We start from the raw sequence: 19,310 nt of genomic DNA, 5'->3' as shown, positions 1-19,310 counted from the left end.
ATAGTGCTTTATGGGTTATGAGTTGTTGGTCTATGGACTTTGGTAGTGTTAGTTTTTCGTCCGAGCATTAACAACAGCTTTGATGGGTGCAGTAGAGTCTTTGATATCACAAGTTTAGTCAGTCTATGAAGATATTTTAACCATTTGTCAAAAAATCAAATGGTTATGAGAAGCGAGAAAGTATAGTTGATCCGGAAAATGTACTTTAGTTCTAATGGTGTGATGGTGGAAAGATGTTAGGCCCTGTCTACACGTATCCGGATAAATTTGAAAGCGCAAAACTTTTTTTACGGTATTAAAAACTTCCGCGTCCACACGTAATCGTTTTCGGATCGTTTTCGCCAGTCCACACGTATCCGGATAAATTTGACAACACTGATAAAATTCCATTTGAGTATGCGCTTCAGACAAGATGAGCCTGCAAATAACGTGTACGTATATGTGCTTTCTTGACACTTGACATTCTTCTGCGCATTGCTATTAAATACAATTCAAAAATTATGTCAAACGCATTAGAAAATTCGTCCAAATCCAAGAAGAGCAAAACCGAAAACTTTGTGTGGACGGACGATGAAGTGGAGCTCCTTTTAAACGTTGTTCTTGAGTACAAAACTGCAAGAACTGCGGAGAATGTTGACTGGGAGACATGCCAATCTAAATATTCTGATATTTTGAATTTACTCCTCGCTCAGTATCCATCTGAACATGATGCAGCCCAAATTGAAAAAGAGTTTCCCCACCAGAATAATGAAGTCAATAAGTCAATTATTACTTCAAAACTAAAAGCTATCAGACTCAAATTGCGCGCTGCTGTTGATTGTGGTAAGAAAAGTGTGCATGGAATAGTTGTGCTGATTTATTTCGAGAAATGTCAGGAAATATGGGGAGGCCCACCAGCTACGACTACAATGGCATCTGGAATAGAGACGCAAGAAATTCAACAAGAGTTTGACTCAAGTTTAATATGTCCCAGTCCCGCCAACTCTATTGGTACACCCATAGCTTCCTCAACATCCAGCAGCCCTCATACCGAAATACCTACTCTTGACGATGAAGAAAATGAACGAAACTGTGTTTCTGAACGAAGAGAATTTTTAAATTCTAAATTGAAGAATTATAGACAAAACAGATTAAAGAGAAAGTTATCAACAGACGAACAACTCCTGAATGCCATGCAAGAAGATCTTGAAATAAAAAAACGTCTTCTTGAAAAGATGGACGAAGTGGATAAGCAGCAGGCTACCCAAATGAAGAAATTCTCGCAAAATATGGAACAACTTACTGGGTGTATTGTGGAAGGTTTTTCTATGCTTTGCCAAGTAATGCTGCATCCTCAACCATCACCTCCCCAATTTGCAACTCCGCTTACTGGTTACAACAGCAACTGGGACAGACCACAGGCTGCACAACCCATGAATGTAAACAGTTGGAACAGACCACAGGCTGCACAACCCATGAATGTAGAAAATAGCACATTGCACTTTAGTCAGTTTACAAATGAAAATTTTTAATATAATATGCATTACTGAAATGAACATAGAGTGATATGTATATTTTATAAGGTTGTAGTTACTTAGTAACAAATATTGCATAGTGAGATGAAAATAGTTTGGGTTAAAATAAAAAATAGGTTTTGTTAAATCATTGTTCATTGAAGTTTTGGTTTGTCTATGGATCAAAGTACCTTGTCAATATCCTTCTGATTTTATTACCTTCAGCTTCATTACAGTCAGTTCTGAATTTATTGTTGGCAATAACTGGCTGAAATTGTTTGTCATACTCGACAGAAGCAGTGACCTTTTCTTCTGCAATTCTTTCACCACTAATTTCACAAAATTATGTAGTACAAAGCATGCATACACCACAAAGGTAGCTCATCAAGATTAATATCCATTGGACGCTTTAAAGCTGCAAAACGAGCTTTGAGTCTACCAAAAGCACATTCAATGACCATCCTTGATTGGCACAAAGTCATACCGAAATACTGTTCCTGCTGATTAGACCCACCATTTGAATACTCCTTCATCAAGTATGGCATTAATGGATATGCAGGGTCGCCTAATATAAAAATAGGAACTGGATCTTCATCAGTTAAAATCTTGCGTTGACATGGTGGTATCTTGCCATTCTTGAACAATTGGTTTAGGCTGGAATTTGAAAACACCCTTGCATCATGCACACTTCCAGGCCATTTCACAACCACATCCATAAAACAGTATTTATGGTCACATATAGCTTGCACATTCAAACTGTAAGTACCTTTTCGGTTAATATAGTCAGTAGGATTTTGTCGTGGCTGCTTTATTGGAATGTGTGTTCCATCAATTGCACCCAAGCACTGTGGAAAACCATGTGCTCTGTAAAAATTTTTCACTTTTTCTTGCACATTCTCTTCAGTAAATGGCAATGTTACATACTTAATACTTTGGTCCAAGGTGTATTGTTATTGCCTTGCATACCTTTCTCACAATTTTGGAAACGGTCTGTCGAGAAATTCCAAACGCATTTGCAGTCTTTCTCATACGACCTTCATCACTGAGATAATATAGTGTGATAGCAACTTGGGTCAACACATCAACAGGAGATCTCATGATAGTTTTTTCCCCTTGGATGTAGGGTCTTAATTCTTCGGCTAGTCTGTCAATGGAAACTCGAGACATTCTAAAATTTTCTCGCCATTCTTCTGGGACTACTAGTTCACGTATAAAACCGTTCCACCAAGCATTTGTTCTTCCAGGTCGAATTTCGTGTTTCCGCCATGTTTGACCAAATAATAGTTATACGTCATCGTTTCTGTATTTTTACGGTTTCACCCGTCCACACGAGACTAATTTTTTTCCGTTTTCCAAAAATTCCACTCTGGACAGCGTTTTCAAAAGTATACGGTTTGTGTGGGCGTTTTATCCGGATACGTGTGGACGGAACGTACATCCGTAAAAAAAGTTTTGCGTTTTCAAATTTATCCGGATACGTGTAGACAGGGCCTTAATTTTGAACGTGAAGTTCATGTACATTTTCAAAGATTGAATGAACACTAATTGGATTAAATATGTTTTAAACAATTTGATACATTACTTGATGGAATGTGGCAAGGATGTCAATTATAGTTAGGCAATGGATATCAAATTGTTTTTGCAAGATTAAGGAGAGTATCCACAATAAGTATTTACAAAAAATTTGTTGGCAATCATCATGAAAAGACGAGTGTTCAGCTCTTGAGTAAGGATCAACTCCATAAAGTTTTATGCTGTATCAGCATGACCACAGCCTACATTGTATTTCCCAAGCAAAGCAAAAAAGATTATAGAGAAAACATTTATTACAACAAGGAATAATTTATTACAACATTGATGACGATTTGATAACAAACCGTCATCATTTGACTGTCACTGTTTTTATGTTTTCCAATCAAGAACTTTTTGCAGTAGACTATGAAAATGGTCGGTAGCTATCCTTGAGATTCCAGAACGCACTGTGATGATTTTTATTCTTGGGAAGGAGTGTGACAAAAAATTTACATTTCAATTATTATGACAGCAGACAGCTGTATTCTATGCGACACTTCATCTGAAATTTGGTTGTATGCGTTGAGGCATTTGTTGGTTTATTTTCTCATTCACCGTCAAAATGCATAACATAAAGGATAATGATGCCAACTGAATTTGGGAAGCCTTGGGTCATGGCAGATAATAAGAATGAGTGTACATTTGATTTTCATTATATAGAAAGATAAAAAGCTTACAATTCTTATGGGTTGGGGTATGAATGATGTAGTAATGAAACAAGTCGTAGGCATGTTTTTATCGGGGCTACATTTTTTTGATAATTTTTATACCCCCCCTAGATTAGTGCATGGTCTCTTTTTGCATGGTTTCCCCTCTTTCAGGCACATGTCGTATAAATAACACTTCTTTAAAAGTTTAAAAAATAATTTTGAGTTTTAGAAATGCGATAGAAGCGCTTAGGTGGATTCGCGGCTCAAATGTCTTTAAATTCCAATCGTTTGATAATAAAGTTGTTTTAAACTTACGACCAATTGACAATGCTCATGGGAATACTTAATATTTTCTTTTATAAATCCAAACAAAAATTTTGAAAGAACTTTTGAAAGAACTTGCCACGCGTGATTAAACCCATGCCTTAAACCTGAACACACAGTCGCACGCGTGATTGAGCCATGTACGCTAGTAGTGCGTAACATGGCGGTGATTTTAGTTTGTTACAGACACTTACACTTTTATTTTGGCCTTTATTATAGCTACTAATATATGAATATTTACTCAGTACAAACTATATGGAGAAAGAGAACAAGCCAGTTAAAACACGCCAATATGATGCAGCGACCATCGTGGATAATTTATTCTGTGCATTTAGGTTGTGCATTGGTTCCGGTGATTGTTATTTGATAAGTCATAGAAACAGATTCCAGTGTGAATTCACTATATATTGCCTTGGCCTTTAAATTTTATGATGCTATGACAGGAAATATGATATGAAGTTAAATGTATCTATTGGCCAATCAGTAAAGCGACTGAAGCGACCAAAGTCAAAAGTTCAACATGTTGAACTTTCAAAGCGACTAGCTGACGCGACTAAGCTACTAGCTTAGTAACCACGCAAAGCGGTAGTTTTAGACGCGCGACTAAAGCGACTGCCTAGTGTGTTTCAGCCTTTATATTTGCATGTTCAAACAAATTATGAAAACCTCAAATATATGCAAGCGCATGTTGTTAGACCGAATGCAAAAAATCGATCCATGAAGTTTTGTATTGCAACCTATTTCTATCAACATTATTTAAACACAAAAAATTCAATTATTAAACTTTTCAAACGCATAGCATTCATTTACTGTACCTAAATACGCACAAGCGTTCTGGGTACAAAACCGAAAAGACATTTATTTAAACTTATATTGAAAATTATATATACCTAATTATTCGTCAAAACAAAATGCACCATTGTTAACACAAACAGAAGACATATAGATGATCATTTCGATTGATATAAAATCTGTTTTTTATAATACTACATAAAGCATTTCATCAATGACTATTAACATCATTAATTGCCCAATCTAATTCTACAAAGTATTCTCAATAACTTTTCCAGGTAAAAACCTATTCTTAAAATGAGGAATGCAACTAGTTAAGCGTACTTGTTATAAATTAAATATATTGTTAACAAGTCCGTTAAAAATGATGATAGTTAATATAGTTGATTATATTTAAGGAAATTCAAGCATTGCTAATAATGATGGGCTTATGTCTCCCATATTCGGCATAGTACCGTCGACATCTCTCACTGAGCAAGCGAAAGGACTACCAGGGATATGTTGATCAGCAAATTTGATGTGTATCTTGTATACTCCGGGATTTTTGGGTACAAAATTCACTTCGCACGTGCCATCCTCTTTTGACATGCAGTTTAATTGAGCCTTACTTGGACCTTCCATAAAGAATCCAAGACCGCCCTCTCCCGCATCCCGGGCATCAACCGTAAATTTGCTCATTTGTCCTGCAGTCCCGTGTTTATAGCCTAAAAGTTCAGGAGAATGATTAAAGTAAACAAAATGCTTTGGTTGCATGCAGCTAATTTCTCTCAACTTACCGTCGCCAATTACTTTCACTTTTGTAGAGTCCGGTGGGATGGGTTCTTCAGCAAGAACCGGGAAAGGACTTCCAGAGACTTCTTTTCCGTTCTTGTAAATATACGCAAAATGATCCCCAGCGACTAGTGGGACAAACGTCAAAGACACTGTATTATCTGCGGAAAGTTGCAACTTTAGACTATCCTTTGGACGATCATCACCTTTAAAAGTAATGTCAGAACATCTTTAGTAAGGGTTATCAGTTTGAACAAGTTAGAAGAAATTACTGCTACTCATTCTTGCAATAAGATTACAATTTTAAACACCTTAGAGGCAATTCCATAGGTAAAATTTAATTCTTTACAAATTCATAACCAGTTGTGTTTTTTTAAAGGTTTTGGATGTACCCCTGGTTATCCTCATTCTTGTGACAAAGTATCTCGAAATACTTTATGTTACGAATAAACATACCCTCCAATCTCCAATGTATCCAGGCTTTGACTAGCCTTTGGGCCATTATGTCATGGCACATAGGCGCGTAATGTGTGAAATGAGTCAGAGTTAACGAAAAAAGTCAATGAAGCTAATAACAGGTCAACAGGCAATAAAAAATATCTAAATTGAACTCAGTTAGCTTCAACTCTGAAACCTAAAAATTGTTCGAAAGTGTATTATGTCTAATTTGTTCTTCATTACTATAAAATTTTTTCAAAGTTTTATGCTACAGATTGCCGGAAAGTTTATTTTAAATCGGAGAAATGTATGTTAGAGACAGAATTCTAAATTTCATGGGGAAAGTTCCCAGGGTTTCCCCGACACTTAATGGGTAAGGGGGGGGGGGATCAAAATCTAAGCAAGAGCAAGCGTGCTCCAATACTTAGTAAAAAATACGCTATTTTGCACTTGCTTACCTGGCCGCTGCAGTTTTCCTGTTAGAAGTCCAAAATCGGACGGAAGGCTAATTCCCGACATTTGTAACACGAGAGTAAACGGCTTGCATGTGGGTGCAGTATTTGGACCGTCGTCCTCTTTAACCAGCGTAGAGCCATCACCTACGATTGTGCAAGTGAAGGGACTGCCAGGGATATGATGATCCGCAAATTTGATGTGTATCGTATACATTCCGGGAAGTTTGGGAACAAAATTCACCTCGCACGTGCCGTCCTCTTTTGATAAACAGCTCAATTGAGTCTTGCTAGGACCCTTTATAGAGAATCCAAGATCACTATTTCCGGCATCGCGAATATCAACAGTAAATTTGCTCATTTGACCAGCAGTCCCGCGTTTGTATCCTAAAATTTAAATTAATAAACAGACTAATGAACTACTACAGGACGTTAGAAGAAAATTTACATAAATACGGAATGGGAAGGAACTGAACTAATCTAATAGTTTTGGTGTCCTGCCATTAACTCGACTTACCGTCGCCAGATATTTTCACCTTCCGAGGGTCCGGTGGTATTGGCCCTTCAGCACGAACGGTGAAAGGACTCCCAGCCACCACCTCTCCGTTCTTGTAAATATGTGCCAAATGATCTCCAGCGACTAGTGGGACAAACGTCACTGAGACTACATTATCGGGTGAAATTTGCAACTCTAGACTATCCTTTGGACTATCATCACCTTAAAAATAAAGTTAGATCACCTGTAGAGCTGGTTGTCGTCATTCTTATGACGCAATGTTGCCTAATTTGTCATGTAGATTACGACCCTGCCCTATACCCCTCTGCGTTTTCACCAATATTTTTTCATTCGCTTACCAGGACGCTGGAGTTTTCCTGTAAGATACTTAAAGTCCCAAGGAAGATAGACTCCCACCAATTCTAACGCACAAGTCAGTGGGTTACTTTTAATGGGTGGGGTCTCCTCTCCCTTATCCGGCACAGAACTGACAACTTCTGCGACTGCGCAATCAAAGGGACTACCAGGGATGTGCTGATCCGCAAATATGATTTGTATGGTGTAAATTCCTGGAGTTTCGGGTACAAAACTAACATCGCACGTTCCATCCTCATTTGATAAACTGTTTAATTCCGCTTTGCTAGGACCATTAATGGAGAATCCAAGAACACCGTTTCCCGCATCGCTGGCATCAACAGTAAACTTACTCAATTGTCCCGCATGCCCACGTTTGTGGCCTAAAAATGCAATTTTTGAAAGACGAAGACAAGATCACAGAAAGTAGGAGTACAGTTACTTAACTTACGCAATTGTGTAGCAATAAAGATTGAACTACTAAAGAACATGTGTCAACCAAGATGCATTTCGCGCTTTTGTTTATATTCATATCTTTTTGAGCCCGCGGCAGACTGAATCCGGGGAACGTCTTGAAATTTAGCAATTTGCTTTCTTCCTCAAGTTAAAGAAACCTTTTCAAATTTTAATCAAAAGTTGTTAAAATTAATAAACGATGTTGCACAGTGATAATAAACGTCTGCCTTGACTACATAAGGAATAAATACTTCGAGAACTTTGACCGCGTCGATATATTAAAGAAGCCGCCCTTTTCTCGGCCAGCAAAAATGACCGTCACGCCGTAATTTGCACACAATGCATCTTGGTTGACAAACATTCTTTAAACACGTTATGGTCTACCATTGTTAAACACTACTCAACTTACCATCGCCAATTACTTTCACCTTTCTAGGGTCCGGTGACGGGGGTTTTTCTGCACGAATGGTAAAAGGACTCCCAGATATCTCCAGCCCGTTCTTGTAAATATATGCCAAATGGTCCCCAGCGACTAGTGGGACAAATGTCAAAGAAACTGTATTATCTGGAGAAAGTTTCAACTTCAGACTGTCTTTTGGACGCACCTCACCTTTAAAAATAATTTCAGAACATCTTTATTACGGGTTGTAAACATTCTCATGACAAAGTCTTGCCTGATATACTTAATAGGTTATTACAACCAGGCCTTACTACCTAAAACTCTTTTAAACACGAACACTTTTTTATTCACTTACCTGGTCGCTGTAGTTTTCCTGTAAGATATATAAAATCGGATGGGAGATTAAGCGCAGGCAATTCTAACGCCAGTGTAAACGGGTTACTTGCGACTGTCGTAACCAGGCTCTCGTCTCCCTTATCAGACATTTGTCCTTCAACTTCTGCGACTGCGCAAGTAAACGGACTACCCGGGATGTCCATCTCTGCGTATTTGACGTGTATTGTGTACGTTCCAGAAGATTTGGGGAGAAAATTGACCTCGCACGTGCCATCGTCTTTAGTGAAGCTGTTTAGTTCAGGCTTACTGGGACCTTTTATAGAGAAACCAATACTGCCATTTCCTGCATCGCGAGCATCAACAACAAACTTGCTTAATTGTCCCGAGGTCCCACGTTTGTGGCCTGTTAAAATACAATTTTTAGAAAAACTAAGCAACGATCAAAAAAAAGTTAAAGGAAAGTTGCACAAATAGGTAACGAGAAAGATTAAACTTATTAAATTATCCTGCGGTCCTGCGATTCCTCTCAACTTACCATCGCCAAATACTTTCACTTTGGAAGGATCCAGTGGTAAGGGTTCTTCTACCCGAACGGTGAAAGGACTCCCAGTGACTCCTTGTGCATTCTTGTAAATATACACCATATGATTACCAGCAACTTGTGGGACAAACGTCACTGACACTTTATTATCGTGTGAAAGTTTTAAATTCAGACTATCTCTCGGACGTTCATCACCTTTCAAAATAATTTCAGAGCATTTTTAATGTCGGGTTGTCAAGATTCGTACAACAAATTCCGCCAGATATGCTTCATATTAAGTATGACCCTTCCTTATAACCTTCAATACCTCACAAAAATACTTTATTTTGTTCTGTTGTTTACCTGGTCGCTGTAGCCTTCCTGTTAGATCTTCAAACTCCCGTGGGAGATTGACTCCCAACAATTCTAAACTGACAGTCAATGGATTAAATGTGACCTTAGAAGCTTGGCTCTGGTTATATCTTCCACCAACGTGATAGCGCGACATCCTGAAATTGAAAATGGAAATAATATATGGGAAATGAAATTGCGTCACATCCGGCGAACTACCGTTCCTTGATTAGTTCAAAAACAATTTTGCCACTCTGTTGCACGTAGCAGACAAAAGATTTGACAACGAAGAGAAAAACGAACAAAAAAATGTTCGAGTGCAAGTCGAAGAAAGAACACTGGGAAAGTGTGTTGCATTGAGCAGACGTGACAATTTCGAATGATTTATTTTTATCTGACGAAAACCAAAAAACGAAAGCGTCTGTAGGGAGGACAAGAAAAGAAATAAAGTTTCATTTCACGTGAAATAATGCGATATAATTAATTATTAATTAATTATTAACCTCATCCTACGGGTTACGGGCTCGGTCTGCAGACAAAAAACACCACGGTCTGATATGTCTTGGTAAAGACTTCGCGCTAGGTCAATAAAGCCTTGTTATTGTATCCCAGTCCTTTTCTTCTCCCAGGCTCGATTGCACTGTATATGGATTTCGGTTTATCTGTTTTTTTTTTGTTTTTCTATCCTTTTCTTGCATATATATTTGCGCTTGCATAAAGTTTGACGGGACCAAATAATTTTCCGTAACATCGAAAGCATTGTGCATTTTCGTTCTATGACAGATGTAATGAATTTCAACCTTTCCAAGATCACTTCTCACAGCTGAATGAATTGCACATACGTACAGTTAGGCTCAATTCAGACTGGGTGAGACTGCGGACTTTTCACATGCGTGAAACCTAAGGAATGGTTAGAGCATAATCATGTGTGTTTTATGGGATTTAGATAATTAGATAGAAACTCGCCAGGGGGAAGCCCGAGTGAGTTTTTATGTAATGTGAGGGACTCTAAATTCCATAGAACACAAGTGATCATGCTCTAACCATCTTATAACATGGCAAAAGACACAAGGGTGTTTATTTAACCGCATTAGTATTTTCTATTTAGATAATATAAATAGGAATTAAACAATAATAACACCATGTCCAATATAGTATTCTCTATATAGAGAATAATGGATTTAGAGAATACTAATAAACTATTGTTCTCCGTTGTTTTCACTCCATCTATGCATTTTATTTGAGCTTTATAGCAAACAGCACTTCATGAATTTTAGGCACTATGAGATATAGAACATCAAAATACAGGACGCTGATTGGCCGAGTGGCTTGGCCATATTCTAATTGTATTTTAAAGGTATTTAGAGCATTTAGGTTTGGCATATGACTGGAGCGGAGGGATGAACCAACGTCCCTCCAACGCCGGATAGTGCGACAAGCTCTGCCAAACATAATCATCTGTCGTTCCAAATTATTTCTGCCGTACGCAACTGATCCATACGTCGCTCTACTGCCGTACCTACTTAAATCGGCGCATGAAAAGTTAGCTGTCTGAAACGCGCCTTATTTCGTTTTCGTAACAAATTCTTCTTCTAAAATTTGACGTAATTCGCTTGACTGGAATCTTGGATTAACTAAATTATCCATAAAAGGTGTGCTTGCAAACGCTTGACATTTGTCTTCCTTCCATTTAAGGCATTAATGTAATAAGCAAACCTGCGATTAGAAATCCTCGGTAAACGCTTGGGATATTAATTTCACAGGTCACAGTGTCATCATGCAGGTTTTCGATTTCAAATAGAGCAATATAATGTCTAGACATCGGGAACCCGGAACATTGCATGAAAAACATACGAATACATTGCAAATCAATTCGAATCAGCTTGATTGTGACAAAGAAAAGCAAGTTTTTCCATAAAGGGTTTCAAATTAGTGAAATGAATATAAAATGAGGCGATTAAATTAAAGAGCGTTTACGTGTCTCAGTAGAAATCCATGTTCAGCAAATTATCTGACTCATCATTATATATTTTCTACTAGTTATTGTAGTTCTTGTTCATATGGACCTCAGTAAGCCAATTCCACGTAAAATGCATACAGAACTTAGCTTTAAATATAGCGCTTGTCGTGTCATATTTGGAAGGTTATAGGCATATATATTGAGTATCTTCGCCTCAAGTACAATTATGACAACAAATCGAGAACGGCGAAAAACATGGTCAATTAGTACTATTCTGTTGCCCTGATTTATTTCTATAACATCGTTGATTTATTGCTGTTTGTTATTTTAGTCTACAGACGCAAACACATTCATTTTTAGAAGACAGAGACCGTGTGCACTGCCGTGTTTACGTCTCAAGTTTCTGTGTTCAAATAGATATAAAATATGTATGGTGAATCAACAGTCTATATACACCATCTTCAAGCGTCTGCTCTTCATTTAACAACCTTATATAGCTATATGATTTGAGCATATTGTACATGTACGCATTATTAAACAAACTATAACACATTGCGACAAAAAGTTGTTAATGTCAGCGACAGATCTATTGTGGTATGTTAATTGTTACCTCAAAGACGTTCCACCAAATTATGCCTCTCAAAGTCGCAGGAAAAGGTCGAATATCTGCGCAATTTCAATAGCCGTTTAACTTTGTACTGAGTATTTGAGTAATTGTGCTTGTATTTGAAATGGAGCCCTATATCAAGACTTTGTTTCTGAACAACGGAACAGGTGTGGTCAGTCTTGACTTATATTGTCTGTGCGTTTGTCGTGTGAAGACATGAGAGCTCTAATTACCCGTTTCCAAGCACATTTTGATGGATGGAATGAAGTGTAATCAAGCATAAGATAAGTTGCATCTTTATACAACATTATACAAACATTACATTTATACAACATTATACAAACATTACATTCTTCGTAAATGTACGAAGAATACGATACCAATGACTTTCTGCTTTAAGCCAAGTTTTTGCAGTAGTTTTATTGCCGAAAATGGAAAATTGACCATGAAATATTTGAGTAGTTTTTTTTTCAGTAACCGAGTTCGGATCTGTTCGGATAATGATGAAAATTATAAGATAATTACCAAGGTAGAGAAACAATTCTCAGAGCAATTTATGATTTTTGATGACTTTGTCAGTGAAAATGAAGAACAGTTGCTTTATGAAGAAGCAAGACCAATTTTGGAGACGAAACATTATCAGAAGGAGCACTGGGACGATGTACGTACAAATTGTTTATCATTGTATTCTCTTTGTGAAGTAGAGCATGATGTCAAGAATTATGGGCCAAAATTTGTGTAATCGCCTAAAGCAAAGATTAGGTGATCGTACAAACTGAAGTTTGATAATTGTTAGCGTTTTGCTGAAAATTAATCTTATAATTTTAAGATTCTGTGTTTCCAGTCTTTGAAAATTCAAAGCCTTTTGCTGCTTTTAAGATTTAGTTCAATGTGCTTAATTTAGATATGTACTCGTACATTCACATCAATGACATTACACAATCTGGTCAGTTTTTCTGCCCAGCACATTTAGCTGACCCATATATTTGTGAAAAAAAATTAGTGTTTTATTTCACTAACAAGTTCCTCCCCTTTTTTACTGTCCTCTTTTTACCTCAGCAATTTTTTAACAAAATTTGAACCAACTTGACCCTTATAATACTCCTATCTTATTATGTGATGTATAATTTCCCATGTCTTAACATTATACTCATTGACATCTTGCTTTTTTCTTCTTGTTTGATAAATACATCAGCAATTTGACTTTTTATGTCATTCCATTAATACATTCTCTTACTTAAGCAATATTTACTTGCAGTCTCTTTTCTTCAACTGCTTTTGTTGAATGTCCTAATTTTTCATCCTTAAGTTCATCCAATATGTGTGTTAGTCATACACATTAAGCAACTATATCAATCTAGGATAATGTTTTTGCGCAATGTTGTTCTTCTTTCACCATTCACAAGAAATATATGTAATCATTCCTTCTTCAGATCATTCATTTTTGAGATTGGCATAAAATGTATAACAGTATGCCACTAATTTCCATTTCTGTTTAAGAAATATCTTATTTATGTAAGTAAACCATATTTTGCTTTATTTTTCATAATACTTTGTATAATGCTTGTGAAAGGCCTAGGAATGTGGCAGTATTCAGTTTAGTGGTGTAATATACTCAGTCCAGGATGAGTGGAGAAGTGTCTTTATTAGAGAAATGTCCTCTATATGTACACAAGCTTCCTTATTACTTATTCATTATACGATCGTGACTAAAACACCACACGAGTACATACGAGTACATACAAGTAACATACGAGTACATACGAGTACATACGAGTAACATACAAGTACATACGAGTAACATACAAGTACATACGAGTAACATACGAGTACATACGAGTGACATACGACTATTTTCTGGTCAACAAATGAGAAACAACACAATTTCTTCAATACATTGATATTTGCATTTATTTTTCCTTGTATTTGTGTGGACTTTGGGGCAACCATTTGATGGATTTAAATGCTGAAAAGGTATTTTACTTTCATACTACATTCATTTGTATGTTTTAGTTGAATTTGTTATAGATATTTTGTCAATGCGATTTGCCAGTATTTGAGCGCTTTTTGACACACTTCCTCCTAGGAAATACATATTTATGAAAGCGATTAAATAAACAACGTATAAATAATGCTTTCAAAACGTGCTATATGAAATAAATGTACATTATATATATTTGAATTAAATGAGAGTTGCACTGTGTTACGTATATATGTCATATTATGCGTACAATTTCAGCTTACTTTTAATGTTTTTAAAGTTCTAGCTGATATAATTCAGTCTTTTAACTGCAAAATCAGTATCTTAAAGACCAAAATGAATGTATAATTGCTTTCATAAATATGTATTTCCTAGGTGAAAGTATGTCAAAAAGCGCTCAAATACTGGCAAATCGCATCGACAAAATATCTATAACAAATTCAACTAAAACATACAAATGAATGTAGTATGAAAGTAAAATACCTTTTCAGCATTTAAATCCATCAAATGGTTGCCCCAAAGTCCACACAAATACAAGGAAAAATAAACGCAAATATCAATGTATTGAAGAAATTGTGTTGTTTCTCATTTGTTGACCAGAAATTAGTCGTATGTCACTCGTATGTACTCGTATGTTACTCGTATGTACTTGTATGTTACTCGTATGTACTCGTATGTTACTCGTATGTACTCGCATGTACTTCCTCCAACTTCTGAAAATGTTCTTCATCTGTTGATCCGGAAACCACAATGTTATCAAGTAGAATCCTGTGTATGGAATTCGCTTTAGTAAGCTTTCCATTGTTCTCTGAAAAATTCCAGGTGCCGATGACACACCATAAGGCAGACGATTGTAAAGGTACAATCCCCGATGGGTGTTTATTGTCACCAATTCTTTCGACTGGTCATCAAGTACCATCTGCTCATAAGCGTAGCTTAAATTAAGCTCAGTAAATGTTTTCCCTCCTGTTAGTTTGTTATGGACTTCTTCAATCTTAACTATTGAGTAAGCATCTAGATGGGAAATTTTGTTCACAGTGACTTTATAATCACCATGCAATCGAACACTTCCACCCGACTTCATTATTGGTACTACAGACGTTGCTCAATCGGAATATTGTACGTTTTTAATTAATCCTCGACATTCGTGCCATTCTAATTCTCTTTCAATTTTCATTTTCATTACGTATGGTACATAACGAGCTTTACAGAAAATCGGTTTCGTAAACGGTTTGACGTAAATCTTAGCTCGTACGCCCTTTAATTCACCGAAATCATCTATAAATGAATTGTCATACTTCTTTAAAAGATTCTCGTTCATTACCGAGAACGATGCTCCGGTATCAATTTTCCATGTTGACATTATGTCATTCGAGGTCAAATTTTCACGATAGGGCTTTTTGTCTTCGTCTTTGAAGTTAAATAAATTGTACGCAAGCTGCTTATCACTTTGATTTTGCTCCACTAGATTTATATTCACACTGGTCCGCCCTTCCTTTTTCCGAAAGTTTATAGTTTATAGTTTATAGTTTTTCGACACCATTTAGCTATGTGCCCGACTTTATCACATATATAACACTTTTCTTTTTTAAACCGACATTTAGCCTGGTCATGTCTTCCCCCGCAGCGGTAGCATTCTTTAGATTCGTCCTTGAGCCCAAACCTGTGTAATTTATTCATTGATCGATCTCATGGCATTTCTCTCATCAAATCTTGGACATCTTTTACGGCTGTTTCCATTCCATGTTAAATTTCTAATGCTCGTTTTAAATCCAAAATAGGTTCGGCTAATAACCTTCTCTGTATTCCGTCCTCGTTGACGCCACAGACTAACTGATCTCTCAACATTTCATCTAACGCACTGCCAAACTCACAATGTACTGATAATGCACGAAGTTCGGCCATAAATGTCGAGATTGTTTCATTATTTCCTCTGACACGCGTGTTAAATTTATTGCGTTCTACGATCATTGACGGTTTTGGAACATAATGATTCTTTATAGCTTCCCATAATTTCTCGTGCGACAGTTTGTTCGGAGTTAATAAACCTTTGCAGTAATTTTTAAGTCTTCGCTCAGATAACGCTAAGAAAAATCGAGCGTTTCTTATCTTTATCTTTGATATAATTATTCCGAAAATTGACCTCCGTTCCAATGTCTTCAGAACAAGAAGCATATCACAATAACAACTTTCCGTTTCGTAAACAATTTTTATTCTTACTCCCCAAAAGTATCTCGCTTCTCTCGCCATTCTCTTTTCGCTTCCGTTTTCTGCTCTCTCTACTTCCGTTCCACCCACGTTTTCTGTATTGTTCCTTATCGTTCCCGACGTACCCGAATGTACAATTGAAACCCAACACAACTTTAACATAATTTGCAACACCCTACCTCACATGTAACTACGAATGAGTCACATGTTTTATCACTTTGTCTCGAAGTTTATTTCATTCCTGTTCCATTAGCTCCTGATGTATTGCCTCCGCAACCACAGCAGCTTGTCATCTTGGTCTGAATTCTTTTACGTTCAATCGCAACTTCTTTTGATGGTTGCTGACATCACATTGTAATTCTAAAGGATAGATCAGTTGGATTGGCCTCTCAAGAGATATTTTTCCACACTGAAGTTTGACTCCTCTCACAACTCCATCTCTTCTACGGATCAACGTCGTTACCTTTCCGATCTTCCACATATCTCTGTTTTTCTCACCCTTAATCAAAACGATATCTCCCTCCTTCGGATGAGATTCGGTTGCTGATTTAACTTGATTGCGTTGACGTAGACTTGTTAAATATTCTCGCTGCCATCTGTTCTAGAATTGGGTTTTGATTTTGTACAAATACTTTGCTCGCTTCCGTAGCTCGCCGTTCTTAATGTGATGACTCTCCACTCCAGGGATGACATTCGTCTGTTGCAGTACGAACGAAGATGGCGGGGAGTTCAACATCATCCTCTACATAGCTCAACGGTCGAGTATTCATACAAATTTCTACGTCCAGAACAACTTCTGCCAGTTCATCGAATTTCAGAAGTCGTTTACCAACGACTTTGTAAAATGATCATTTGAACACACCGATCAATCTCTCAAACTGGCCTCCCACCAGGGTGCGCGGGACAGATTGAATCTCCATTTAATGCTATGTTTACTGAGCTCGCAATGAAAACTCTCGTCTTGCATTGCTTTCTTTAACCATGCCGCTGCAGCTTGGAACGTTTTTGCATTGTCCGAAAATAATCAGCGAAGGACGACCTCGCCTTGCTATGAGCCGTTTTAGACTTTGCAGGAAGAGAAGTTGTCTCAAGACTCTTCAACAATTCAAGATATACTCCTCGCGTCAAACTACCGGAAAAGAGCACTAAATAGGCTTTTCCTTCTTGATTTTTGTTGACTTTATACTTAATCGGACCGGCGAAATCGACACCAATGACTTTATACGGTGTGGTTCCTTCTGTTCGAGTCTTTGGTAAAGGAGCAGGTGTTGGAGCTTGATACGGTTTGGTCGTGAATCTCTTGCATCTGTAGCATCTCTTCCTTTGCTTTTTGACTAATCGACGAAGCCGAGGAACCCAATACCTTTCTCGGACCTTTGCCATCGTAAGTATAACTCCCCCCATGGAGTGTTTCCAAGTGTGCATCTTCCACTAACTTCACGGTGAATAGAGCGTCATCAGGCAAGTAAATAGGGAACTTTCCTTGTATCCGACCGTGATATCTTAAAATCTCGTCATCGTCGGGTTGTACATTTAACTGAATAAAATCCGTTTGAGACTTTGGGTTTTCTGCGACTCCGGCTTGTACCATTTTTATCCATGACATGTGTTGCTCTTCCACTTCTTCAGATGTCAGTGGCCCGTGCTTTCTATTATCTCTGTTTTGTCGAGCATTATCAATAAATCGTTTCACCCACGCCCCAATACGAATCGCCTTCCGCAATGGATGTGTTTCAAGAATATCACTGAATATTGCCAAGTCTGACCGCTGGATAGCCGTGCTCAAAACTACTCTCGTCGCCTTTGCTTCACTTTGGGAGTCAGTCGACGGTTTGACTATAAGATCTGGTGGCCAAAGACTACGCTCTGATAGCCAGGCAGAACCTTTCATCCACATCTAGGTCAGTTTGCCACCTCTGCTTCCGAGGTCGGCCAGATTGTCGGTTGTTGGCACATGATGCCACACGATCTCATTAGAAGCTCGGATTTTTGCCACTCGATGCGACACGAATTGTTTATAATCCCCCTCTCCTTTAATCCACCATAAAGCTACAGTACTATCTGACCAGAAGTGTCTCCTGTGTGGAATGTGTCTCAGCGCATTGCTAGCATTCGAGACCAAATTTGCGGCCATATGACTTGCAACAAGCTCTAACCTCGGGACAGTCAGTCCTCTCTTGGCAAGTCTTGATTTCGCTGCCAGCAATTCCTGAGTAACTCCAGATGGTTGTTTAGCGACTGTGTAGACGACTGTGCACAAACCTTCACCGCTGGCATCCCTAAATCCATGAATCTCTAAACTACAGACGGGTTCTTGGAACGACAGAACCGCTCTTGGCACGGTCACTTCGCTTGGTAAGGTGTTTTCCCACTTCTCCCAGCTCTGCTTCAATTTACCAATCAATTCCGCGTCCCAAGGTAGTTTCAGGTCACACACCTCTCGATAGATTTGTTTGCCTTGCAAAAGCAGAGGGGATGCAATTCCCATTGGATCATAAATCTTCGCCAGTCGACTTAAAATGTTGCGCTTCGTTGGCAATTTCCCACAATGTCCTATTTGTACACTTAACATATCTTTCTCTTTATTCCACGTTGTACCCAGGATCTTCGTCTCAGTTAGCTGCACCCCAAATTGTTGTTTGGCCGCAGTTTGCTCTTCATGATTTTTGTTAACAATACCTTCATCCAACTCCTTTTCATTTGATGCCCACTTATGAAGGAAGGATAAAGGTTGCGTCACCCAGAATGTCAATAGCTTCCAATTTCCTTTTTCGTGATTCATCCACAGTGCATCCTCCTGAAATGATGTCATCAACGTACAGACACCTTTTCAGAGCCTCAACTGCTACTGGAGCTTTGCTTTTCCAGTGATCCAAATGCGTTTCGAGAACTCCCCCAAGTAGGAATGGAGAAGAAACCAATCCAAACAAAACTCTCGTGAACCGTAGTACTTCTACATCAGTCTGTGGATTTGGTCGCCAGTGAAATCTTAAAGAATCCCGTTCACTTTCGCGTACACGAATTTGGAGAAATGCTTTTTGAATATCCCCATTGATTGCAAGAGGAAAACTTCGCGCTCTTACCAGCACTTCCCACAGCTTGTACGTAGGTCCCTCGTACAGGCATTCGTTTAAAGAAGGACTTTCTGG

General features: G+C 37.9%; 4 protein-coding genes across 7 annotated transcripts in view; 2 read left to right on the top strand and 2 right to left on the bottom strand.

The window, feature by feature from the left end:
• Positions 1 to 460: 460 nt before the first annotated feature.
• On the top strand, positions 461 to 1,653 carry LOC124456049. The gene has a single exon (XM_047006593.1). It carries the CDS (start codon positions 501 to 503, stop codon positions 1,509 to 1,511), a length of 1,011 nt encoding a protein of 336 aa, XP_046862549.1. The 5' UTR covers positions 461 to 500; the 3' UTR covers positions 1,512 to 1,653.
• Positions 1,654 to 1,828: 175 nt separating this feature from the next.
• LOC124456079 (protein ALP1-like) lies at positions 1,829 to 2,660 on the bottom strand. Its single transcript, XM_047006614.1, has 2 exons — positions 2,460 to 2,660; positions 1,829 to 2,338 (listed from the first exon to the last, which is right to left on the bottom strand). The coding sequence occupies exons 1-2, from the start codon at positions 2,658 to 2,660 to the stop codon at positions 1,829 to 1,831; spliced, it is 711 nt and encodes a 236-aa protein (XP_046862570.1).
• A 2,332-nt stretch (positions 2,661 to 4,992) lies between these two features.
• Positions 4,993 to 12,185, bottom strand: LOC124456019 (filamin-B-like). The gene is made up of 10 exons (XM_047006561.1): positions 11,976 to 12,185; positions 9,418 to 9,563; positions 9,070 to 9,270; positions 8,554 to 8,937; positions 8,208 to 8,408; positions 7,348 to 7,725; positions 7,010 to 7,210; positions 6,499 to 6,879; positions 5,608 to 5,808; positions 4,993 to 5,535 (listed from the first exon to the last, which is right to left on the bottom strand). The coding sequence occupies exons 2-10, from the start codon at positions 9,560 to 9,562 to the stop codon at positions 5,225 to 5,227; spliced, it is 2,403 nt and encodes an 800-aa protein (XP_046862517.1). The 5' UTR covers position 9,563; positions 11,976 to 12,185; the 3' UTR covers positions 4,993 to 5,224.
• The window catches only part of LOC124456021 (alpha-ketoglutarate-dependent dioxygenase alkB homolog 7, mitochondrial-like), a 27,308-nt gene continuing 20,165 nt past the window's right edge, over positions 12,168 to 19,310 (top strand). For all 4 annotated transcript variants that reach the window (XR_006952072.1, XM_047006567.1, XM_047006566.1 and 1 more), the window contains exon 1: positions 12,168 to 12,633. Coding sequence is in view for 3 of the 4 variants with exons in the window: in XM_047006567.1 (XP_046862523.1) it covers positions 12,355 to 12,633 (279 nt within the window). In the remaining variant the exon portion in view is untranslated. The remainder of the gene's footprint in view (positions 12,634 to 19,310) is intronic.

This window comes from Xenia sp. Carnegie-2017, unplaced genomic scaffold (assembly GCF_021976095.1).
Source record: "Xenia sp. Carnegie-2017 unplaced genomic scaffold, XeniaSp_v1 HiC_scaffold_41, whole genome shotgun sequence".
NCBI lineage: Eukaryota > Metazoa > Cnidaria > Anthozoa > Malacalcyonacea > Xeniidae > Xenia > Xenia sp. Carnegie-2017.
This window is presented reverse-complemented; position numbering and strand designations above follow the sequence as displayed.